General features: G+C 35.2%; 1 protein-coding gene across 2 annotated transcripts; it reads left to right on the top strand.

Annotated features, from left to right (window-relative positions):
- The first annotated feature begins 1924 nt into the window (after positions 1-1924).
- Positions 1925-6194, top strand: LOC114716375 (ankyrin repeat-containing protein At5g02620). Of its 2 annotated transcripts, none has more exons than XM_028901378.1 (4): positions 1925-2220; positions 2467-2964; positions 4012-4421; positions 4906-6194. In XM_028901378.1, the coding sequence occupies exons 2-4, from the start codon at positions 2511-2513 to the stop codon at positions 5752-5754; spliced, it is 1713 nt and encodes a 570-aa protein (XP_028757211.1). In that variant the 5' UTR covers positions 1925-2220; positions 2467-2510; the 3' UTR covers positions 5755-6194. The 2 variants fall into 2 exon arrangements, with proteins under 2 accessions (XP_028757211.1, XP_028757210.1); XM_028901377.1 differs by having other exon boundaries at positions 1927-2220; positions 2463-2964.
- Positions 6195-10318: the final 4124 nt, after the last annotated feature.

Genomic DNA, 10318 nt, shown 5'->3' with positions numbered 1-10318 from the left:
AGAAACTTTGTCCAAATTTTTTCCTGAACTTTATTCTTATGCCTATTAAATTGATTCCCTCCCCTTAGATATCGTTGTGCCAACATAGCATGGAGGTGCAAGGGACAATGTTTTGATTGGTCCAGATTTTATAATATAATTTTTTTATATTTCAAAATTATTTTAACTCCCAACGTTAAATTATTAAAAAAATTATCGTCAATAATGAGAATAAAATAAAACATGAATAAAAATTAGCACAGTTTAAATCAAATATGAAACTGTCCGTTTGTGTAGAAGGACCACACTTACATCAAGTTATTTGTATTCGTTATATCAAATTCTCCAATTACACATGATCAACGTTCCTATCTTTCAAAATATTAGTATTTAATATAATTTATTTATAAATTCACATAAAGCAAAAAAGGACGCATGACCATATATAATTACAAAATTTGACATAATGGATATAAACAATTTGATTTAAATTTTTTTCTATGTAAAATGGAGATTTTCAATTAATATCTATATAATATAGTCTTCGTAAGTAAAAGAAGTTGTTTTTTTGCCGACATAAAAAACAATAAGGGCCTATTTGGAATGGTTTACAAGTAGTTTTTCAATCGTAATTTACGGAATATGAGATAAGTATGTGAAAAAAATTTTGTTTAGATTTACGTCAAAAGTACTTATAAGTGACTTTTAAAACTATGTCAAACAAGTCTTAAGCTAGGCCCTGCTTCAAAGAGAAGTGAAAAATTTAAAGAAAATATTTACATCAAATTTCATATATTTATCATGTTAATTTTTTAATTATATGTGATCATGTGTTTTATTGTTGATATCTAGTAAGATTTAATTATAAATCTGTATAAAAAAATTAAAACACTTGATCCTATGTAATTGAAAATTTTGATAATGTATACATAAGTAAATTGTTTTTCAAAACTTTCGCCAAAAAAAAAAATAAAACTTTAAAGGGAGGATGACAATTAGGTCCTAATGAAAGAATTTAATTACTTTAGAGTTTATTAACAAGTGAAGAGTAAACAATAACAAATTCTAGGACTGTTCATTGAGACTTTTTGGCATAAATTTTTTTGGGGTCTTTTTGGTAATTTTTCCAACTTTGAATCCATAAAAATGGAATGATGTTGCTGGCAAAAAAATGGAACGATGTTGCAAAACCACACTTCGGGTTCGGTTCGGTTCGGTATCAAGTTTGGTCATTTGCAAATCTAGAGCTGCTCATCATTAAATTAAAATAACCATAGACTGTTCATCATTAAATTGAAATAACTACTGCTATCTTTTACTTTTTGAAGATTAAGCACTTATATAAGTATGTTTTAGTAGGAAAAATGTCATAATACAATATTTTAATTTAGATAGCTAAAATCCTGCGGAAGAAAATGGTGCATATTTTGCAAATATAATCAAATGACTAAAATATCTTTGTATTAAATTTTTCTTCTAAAAAAGTTATCAAATTTGTCATTACCAATATATTTCTCGTCATTGATTATTCAGCACTTGTTATTGTCAATTCATAATTTATTAATAAATAACTTATCATTGCTAGCATATTTCTTGTCATTTGTTGTTTAATACTTGTCATTATTAGTTTATAACTTATTAATAAACTTTTTGATACAAAAGTATTTTTATCATTTAACTAGATTTAAAAAATAACAAATCAGGCATCATTTCTTTTCCTAAGATTTTGATTTTTTAAATATCTGAATTAAAATATTATAATTTTTAATTTCTTTTAGTGTCTTTTTTTTTTTTTGCCCCCCGCTTTAGGCGAGTCCCGTTCTCACCAGTTCGTTTTGTATTTGTTGCCTTCCATTTCTTTTTTCCCCCTCATTAATCATGTTTAATTAAAAATAACAGTATAATTAAAAGATAGCCATCAATAACAGCTGTGACTGGGAGCGAGTGATTTCCGACGGAATCACAGTCACAGAATCAGATAAGCTCGTTTTCCGTCTCAAGCCTCCATGGTTGCAGGATATATTTTCCTATGGATTAGCTTAGTTCTCTTTACGCTCCCCGACCCCGATCAGTTTATGGGTCTCAAATGATCCTTATTCTTGCGCTTACGAGCCAATGAGCCATTTAAAGTCCTGTTACTTTTAATTGTCGAGATCGGCTGGGTTTTTTTGGGCGCCCATCGGGGCCTGTTTGGTTTGGATGCGGTTATATATTCAACTTTATAGAGCTCTAAGAATCAAGGTATTAAGAATTAATTACTGAGACCGATATTATTGGCTCGACTTTTCAGTTTTTGCCCTCTGGGTTTTCTCTGATAACCATGGCGGACGAAGATAGTTTAGTTTCTGGTTGATTTCTTTATTTGTTTCCTCAACCCTATGATAATTTAGTCCATTAAATTATGGTGGATTTATTTAATAAAATTTTTTTCGATGTTTACGCAAGTTTAATCTGAGGTGTTGATCGATGGTGTGATCTCATAGATAGATGAACACTTCCATTAGTGTCATTGGCCATCTTTTGGAGTGATCATGGAGAAGCAGAGCAGCTTTCGAGCCTGTACAGTGGAAAAGCAGCGAAGTTTTCGCGGGGCAATGGAAAAACAGAGGAGCTTTCGCGGATTTATGGAAAAACAGAAAAGTTTTCGCATAGTGATGGAGAAGCAGCTCAGCTTTATAGGGGGCGAGAGGAAAAGGAGCAAGGAATCACCCGGAAAACGCGGTGACTCCCCACTTCATTTAGCTGCTCGTGCAGGCAACATAAATAGAATCAGGGAGATAATTCAAAATTGTGACGATAACGAGTCAAAGGATTTGCTGTCAAAGCAGAATCTGGATGGGGAGACACCTCTTTATGCCGCTTCAGAGAGGGGGTATGATTTAGTTGTGAGCGAGATGTTGAAGCACTTGGACCTGCAAATTGCGTCTATTGCAGCTAGAAATGGGTATGATCCATTTCATGTCGCAGCAAAGCAGGGTCATCTCGGTAAGATGATGACTTTTGGCATCACATTTCGGCTTATCGTCCATTAAGTTTTTTCATGCACAATAAATGATTTCTTGTTAGTGGTCATGCTAGGTCAATGAGAGTATTTGATCGTATTCTGGAAATATTTTTACTAATCCTGCGTTATACTAGTTTCTTTGCGCTTACTACTTGCACCTTAGTGAGTGGGAAAAAGGTCACGCCTCATCATTTTCTATGGTCACTTATTATCCATTCATTTGCTCCCAAAAAAAAATGCCTAACTAAATTTGTTTACTGTATCTAATGACCAATAGCTCCACTTGTTATTTATCTTCTTATGAAATATTAAGTCATAGTTTCTCAAAATTTTAAGACACTGCTTTGTGCGTTAATTGTTTTCGAGGCTCTGTTTCACTGTTCCTCAATCTAATGTGTCCTAAATATTTCTGACACGCTCTCTTTCTTTCCCTCTTATTTATGTGTGTGAAGAACTATTGTTTCTTAGTTGGACATGAAAACCAAAACCGGAATTCCCAATGGCCACATGTTGCTCCCTAATCCTAGTTTTGGTTAGTTAAGCAGCAATGTAGATGTGCTAGCTTTTGGTTTATTTGGGAGATTTGTATGATAACCATATTTCCTTGTTTGGAAAACGCTCCTGGGACTATTATTTTTTTTTTTCGTCTCTCCCCCTTCCCCTTCACATCCTGTCTCTATCTATACTTGTTTGAAATGAAGAAAAAGGAGAAAAATAACAAGACAAAGTTGCACGACTGTGGCTTCTTATTAGTCATTCAGTCAATTTTGATGTGGACCTCTGCAATTTTCCCCACTCTAAATCCCTGTCATTTGTTTTCTCTTTGTAACTGAAAAAGTACGAGCTATTTGTTATTTTTTAAACCAAAATTTTGTTGTGAATAATTTTAGTGCTTTGGTCTTTCAGATCATTTTGTTGTTTCCTAAATCTAAACATTACTGGAGATATTTTTCACAAATTGTTGCACTGGCTTGTCTGTTACTACATTTCCCTGAATATAGCTCTTGTGGAAAAAAATACTCTTGCAGAGGTACTGAGAGAACTGCTGCACTGCTTCCCTAACTTGGCCATGACCACAGACTTGTCCAATTCAACTGCTTTACACACAGCTGCAATCCAGGGTCATATTGAAGTGGTTAACCTCCTTTTGGAATCAGATTCAAACCTTGCAAAAATAGCCAGAAACAATGGAAAGACTGTTCTTCACTCCGCATCTAGAATGGGGCATTTAGCAATTGTGAAAGCCTTACTGGAGAAGGATCCGAGTACTGCATTTAGGACTGATAAGAAAGGTCAAACTGCATTACACATGGCTGTTAAAGGCCAAAATGAGGAAATTCTGCTAGAATTGGTAAAACCTGACCCATCTATTTTGGGTCTGGAGGATAATAAGGGAAATACAGCATTGCATATTGCCACAAAGAAAGGCCGTTTGCAGGTGCCTCCCCATTTCTCTTTCATATTCCTCCTATAGGTTAGCAGCCTTGCTTGTCGTAATTATGTCTAGCTGTGTCTTTATGTTAGATAAATGAATGTTTGTGCATGATCTCTGATGCATGCTGTTCCTGAGGGTTAGAAATTGGTATGCAAGAATAAAATGCTGAAGCGCATGCACGCATTATTTAAGGTTATGAATAATAATGAAGCCAAAGAAAGAAAAAGGTTGTGAATAATAATAGTAGTAGGGTGAATGGGCATGTTATTGAGAAACCTATCTAGGTGAAATTCCTAATGGATTAGGAGTTTATCCCAGTCTATTTTATCATTATCTACAGTCTTACAATTTATTGTTGTTCAGAAGTCTTAGTTATCCTTTAGCATTATCTTTAGTTAAGATTTATCGGTGGATTTTTACAATAAAAGAGTGGTTGGAAAGAATCTGGCTTTTAATATCTATTCTGAAGTGGTGCTGGTCACTGCAGAATGTTTGCCGTTTATTATCTTTGGAAGGTATCAATGTGAACTCGGTTAACAAGGCCGGGGAGACCCCTCTTGACATTGCAGAAAAATTTGGAACTCCAGAACTTGTCTCCACTTTAAGGGATGCTGGAGCCAATAATTCAGCTGACCAAAAGAAACCTCGAAATGTATCCAACCAACTTAAGCAGACAGTTAGTGACATAAGGCATGATGTACAATCCCAACTCCAGCAAACTCGTCGAACTGGTATGAGGGTCCACAAAATTGCGAAGAAGTTGAAAAAGCTTCATATCAGTGGCCTGAACAATGCTATAAATTCTGCGACTGTTGTTGCTGTTCTGATTGCTACAGTTGCATTTGCAGCCATCTTCACTGTCCCTGGCCAATATGTCGAGAAGAAAGTAGGGGCCTTTTCACTTGGACAGGCAAATATAGCAAATGATGCAGCTTTTCTGATATTTTTTGTGTTTGATAGCTTGGCATTATTCATATCTCTGGCCGTTGTGGTTGTTCAAACATCTGTTGTTGTGATCGAACAGAAGGCAAAGAAGCAGCTCGTTTTTGTAATTAACAAGCTCATGTGGCTGGCCTGTCTTTTCATTTCAATTGCTTTCATTTCTCTCACATATGTGGTGGTAGGATCACACTCCAGATGGCTTGCTATATATGCTACGGTGATAGGAAGCCTAATAATGGTATCCACAATTGGCTCCATGTGCTTCTGTGTCATTTTGCATAGAATGGAGGAGACGAAATTGAGGGCTGAGAGCCGCTCTCGTTCCTTATCCATGTCTCATGCATCAGATCAAGAACTTTTAAACGGTGAATACAAGAGGATGTACGCACTTTAGGACAAGGAAAGTAGTGAGTGTGTGTGTATCTCATTGGTTCTGTTATTTTCTTCCAGCTTTAATGATCTTCGGTAGTTCCTACAGTATTGAGCAGTATGGGGTTGTGAGGAGACGAGATACGGGCTATGATATAGCCTACAGAAGAACCCCTGGGGTAGCTTGCGTGCTGCAAAGTAGTATCTTGGCTTTTTATTCGGGGATATACAAGACATAGTCTGTGCCTGAACCCAATAATTGAAAATCATTTGTGTAGTGTTCTATTACACTGATTGATGCATAATTATCGTGACGACTTAAATGGTCCGGGAAGGAAAGACGGTAATATTTATGGTTGAATCCTAGATTATATAGAATTTGCATCTGGACACTCCTAAGTATTATTGATTATGTTATTTCTGTAAGCATTTGAATATATAACTGCGTTAAATTTAATCTGTTAAGAATTTTGGGTGCAACTTGAAAGGATAGGGTCTTGTATAGTCAAGTAAGCTAATTTGACTCCATTTCATTGCTGTGGGGTACATGGATGGGAGGCTCCACTTAATTTCCTTTCTACTTCTTCTGCATTTACTATCTCTATCATTAGATCAACATCCAATGATTAAGGTTTAATATATTATAGCCATATTATTATAATATTAATTAAACATGGATTTTTATTAAAATATTTTATAACTCTTTATTTTTTTATCCTCTGCAGTCTGATTGTATAAATTTCAACCATTAGATGTTAATCCATAGTAAATGGAGAAGAAGTGAAGAGAAAATTAAGTGGAGACATTACTCTCTCTCTTTTTTCCCTATGTCACCCCGTTTCCCCACAGTAAATTATGCCAAACAAAAATGTTATTTTAAAAAACTGTAATTTTTCTAATTAACCACTTTCGCCTAATTTCTTTTCGTGAAAGTAGTAATAAAGCTATAAAAATAACTAAAGGGAGTATCATCTTATTTTATATATATTAAAGAAAAATTCTATATAGTATATTAATTTATAATTTAATATCTATGGCCACTTCCTTTGTTTTAAACTGAAATCTACTCCTCGAGAACATTAAATGACGTTTTACGACTAGCTAAATATTAGTACTTGAAGAACTACTGTACAATGATCCAGGGTTGTTGATATTGAAAATATTAGACAATAAAAATGCCCCTATGAACTTACAAGTAACTTAAAAATAACGACAGGCTTATCACACAAACTTTGAAGCCATGACTTATCTCCAAGACTCCAATTTCCCATACTAAAAACCCCTTCAAACAAATTTATGATTTATGATTAAGCTCTTCTGGAATGGCTTGTAAAGTCATTGGTTCTCTTCTTTGGAGATCAGAACACTCAAGAATCTGCATGCGACCTTTTTCGAGTTTGATGATCTTTATCTCCTGCCTGGCCTCCTCCACGTTCTTCTTAGCTTCTTGACCATCATTCTTTAATCCTATATGATCATCTCATAACTCCTTCCTCTTTTTCCAATATTCCCTTCACTCTCCTCCGTGCCTCACAGTCCATTATTTTTAGCATCGTCCACAACATTCTTCTTACCCCACGTTCAACCTTGGACAGCTCGCCAGAGAGTATAGTTGAGATGCTATATTGAGCCCTTGCTTTTTGGGTATTTCCAAAAGTGCTTGACAATATCTCATTTAAATGAATGTCTGATATAATAATAAATGGATAGTATGATTTGATTAAGTACAATATAACAGACAAACAACTTTGTAAACATAATCTGTAGGATATAATCAAGAAAATTAACCTCTTATTATGTATATTATTTGTATCTAATGGGATTGGATTTAATGAAAGGGATTAATTCCTCTAAATACGGCAAACTAAAGTTCAAATTCCTATTAAAATAAGTACTGACATTTAGTGTTCAACAGTATTTCTGAGAAAAAGATATCCATGTATAACAAAAAAAAAGTACATTGAAAAAGTTGTATTATTATTTTTATAAGTATGAATATTCTTTTATTGGAGACAATTTTATATATTTCAATATCTCTAAAGCTCATCGTTTCGGTTTCGGATCACAACAATCAATCACAATAATGCCTCTAAGGCCCATTGCTATGGATCACCACAGACAATCACTAAAGCCCGCCTTCATAAAAAATTGATCAACTGGAGGAGCAGATGGTCTCAACTCTCAAGCTCCATCGAATTGTGATTACTGTCAAGTGGAGATTGAAGATAATCTACATGTGCTAAGGGATTGTTCTTGTGCAAGGAATCTCAGGTTGCAAATTCTTCATCCCAAGTTCTATTGTGACTTCTTCAATGCTTCTCTAAAAGACTAGGTCTCAGATAATCTGAAACAAAGCGGGGGAATGAATGATATGATACAATGGGACCTTATATGGGGGGTTTCAGTTTGGAAACTTTGGCTTTGGTGCAAGAAATCAATATTTGAAACCGAAGCAGAAGGTAGATTCGGCAGATCCTGTTACTTCTATCTTGAATTGTTGGAAATATTTTGTGCATGAATCTAATCAAAGGATAAATTGGTCTGATGGCCAAATACTTCGAAGCAGCAAATGGCGTCCACCTCTGTGTGGCTGGGTGAAAATTAATGTGGATGGTGCAATGAATCAAAGTTCTTCGGAAGCCGGCTGTGGAGGCATTATGAGGGATAACTCAGGCAACTGGTTTGCTCCTTTTTTTCACACCATTGGTATTAACAGTGCAATAGAGGCAGAAGAATGGGCACTTTTTAAAGGCTTATCCTTAGCTTGGGACTTTGATCTTAAAAGAGTTATTTTAGAGTCAGATGCTAAGAGTCTCGTTGATCTTTTACTCCAACAGAAGCATAATGATAACAGCAGTCTAGTTTTTACTAGAATGGTTACTATGCTGCATTATAACTAGGAGGTAGGTAGAAGTAAAGTACACTCAAAGAGATGGCAAGAAGGTGGCTGACGCTCTAGCTAAGATGGGAATTTCGACGTCTGCCCTTTTTTATACTTTGCCCAGAGCATTTGAGATCAGTGGTGGACAGTGATTGTAGTGGAATTAACTGACATTTTGTAATAGGGGCTTTTAGCCCTCATTCAGCACCCACAAAAAAAAAAAGAAGATCAACTAGATGGGAAGAAAGAAGAAGAAATCCATGGCATTCGCAAAGAGATCGATGGTTATATTGCAAAAACAAAGAAAAGAGATCAGTTGTGCAATCAAAAGTTGATCTTCAAGAATTACCACCTAAATTTTAAAAGAAAAGTTTTAAAAAACCATTTTAATACTACACCTGTTCATAAAAATGGGGAGTCAATTATGAAAATTTCAAATTGAGAGGAAGAATGCTAGAAATGCATTGGTTGCTTAAAGACGGGCTGATGCCTTTTTTTGACACTTCAGAAGAATTTTGTGCAAAAGTAGGAGTGAGAAAGAGTTTAAAAATATATTGGTATAGCATGAAAGTATAATATAATTTTTAATCCATATTTTACTTTTTATTATAAAATGATTAATATGCCTTTTACCAAAAGTTCTAGCCTCCATCCAAAATACTAACAGCCATCTATGAATCACCAATAATCCCCTTAGAAAGTCATTGTCCGCCACTGTCACCCATTAATAATAATGGAGGGAGTCGTAAAAATGGAACCGAAAACACATGATAGTGGCTTTCAGACTATATAGGAGTATAGGACTTGATTGCAAGGAAATGAGTTAGATCAACTTCAAACTCTCGACAGAAGGAAGGGACACATCTAGGTTCGATTCCAGCAAAAGAAGATGACAAGGAGGTCTGCATCACAAGGGAAAAGGAGGAAGATGAGAAAGGGAGGGTGTCATGCTTGGAATCTTAAACAAAGACAAGAGAGGGAGGGTGTCGTCCTTGATTTCTTGATGGGCAAAATCAAAATTGAAGAAGATCCCCGAGTAAGAACATCATTTTAGGAAGGGGTTTCACCATTGTTGTCGCATCCACATCCACTAGGGTTTTGCCATCATCGTTGTTGGCAAAGGACCATCACTATTGTCACTAGTGGAGGGCTGTTGTAGAGACCATCATTGTCGGAGGAGGGAAGGAGGGAGATCACAAGGATAAGGAAGAGAATAGACCTATAGAATTAAAACTAGAACCCGGTTCCACGAGGGAGGCAATAAATATTAGGAATTGACTTCTATAATATCAAATAGATAAAAACATGAGTTTTGGTTCCAACCTCCAACTTCTCGCTAGCAAATGAGATATAAGGAGTTTTATAACTTTTAGTGGGTGTTTAAGTAAAAACTAAACCATGATTTTAAAAATAATTTTACAGTAAAAAAAGTAAATATGTGAGAAGAGCTTTGCATAGTATTTAAAACTGGACTGGATTGGCCGGTTCTGATTGGAAATCGGCAAACCGGCTGCTTGTTTGATCTAATTCTATCCCTAAACCAATGAAAACATGAACTGGCATGGACCAGCAAAAATGATATGGCTTGGTGATAACTCGTGTAACCCTCCAAGTTAGGTGAGTTACTCAGGTTAAATTTTTGAGGTACTGGAAAAAAATAGGGGGTAGGGTAGACAAAGAGAGAAGAAAAGTGAGAAAAGGAAGATGA

Source organism: Neltuma alba, unplaced genomic scaffold (assembly GCF_004799145.2).
Source record: "Neltuma alba isolate B1F8T4 unplaced genomic scaffold, ASM479914v2 tig00011652_pilon, whole genome shotgun sequence".
Classification (NCBI taxonomy): domain Eukaryota; kingdom Viridiplantae; phylum Streptophyta; class Magnoliopsida; order Fabales; family Fabaceae; genus Neltuma; species Neltuma alba.
This window is presented reverse-complemented; position numbering and strand designations above follow the sequence as displayed.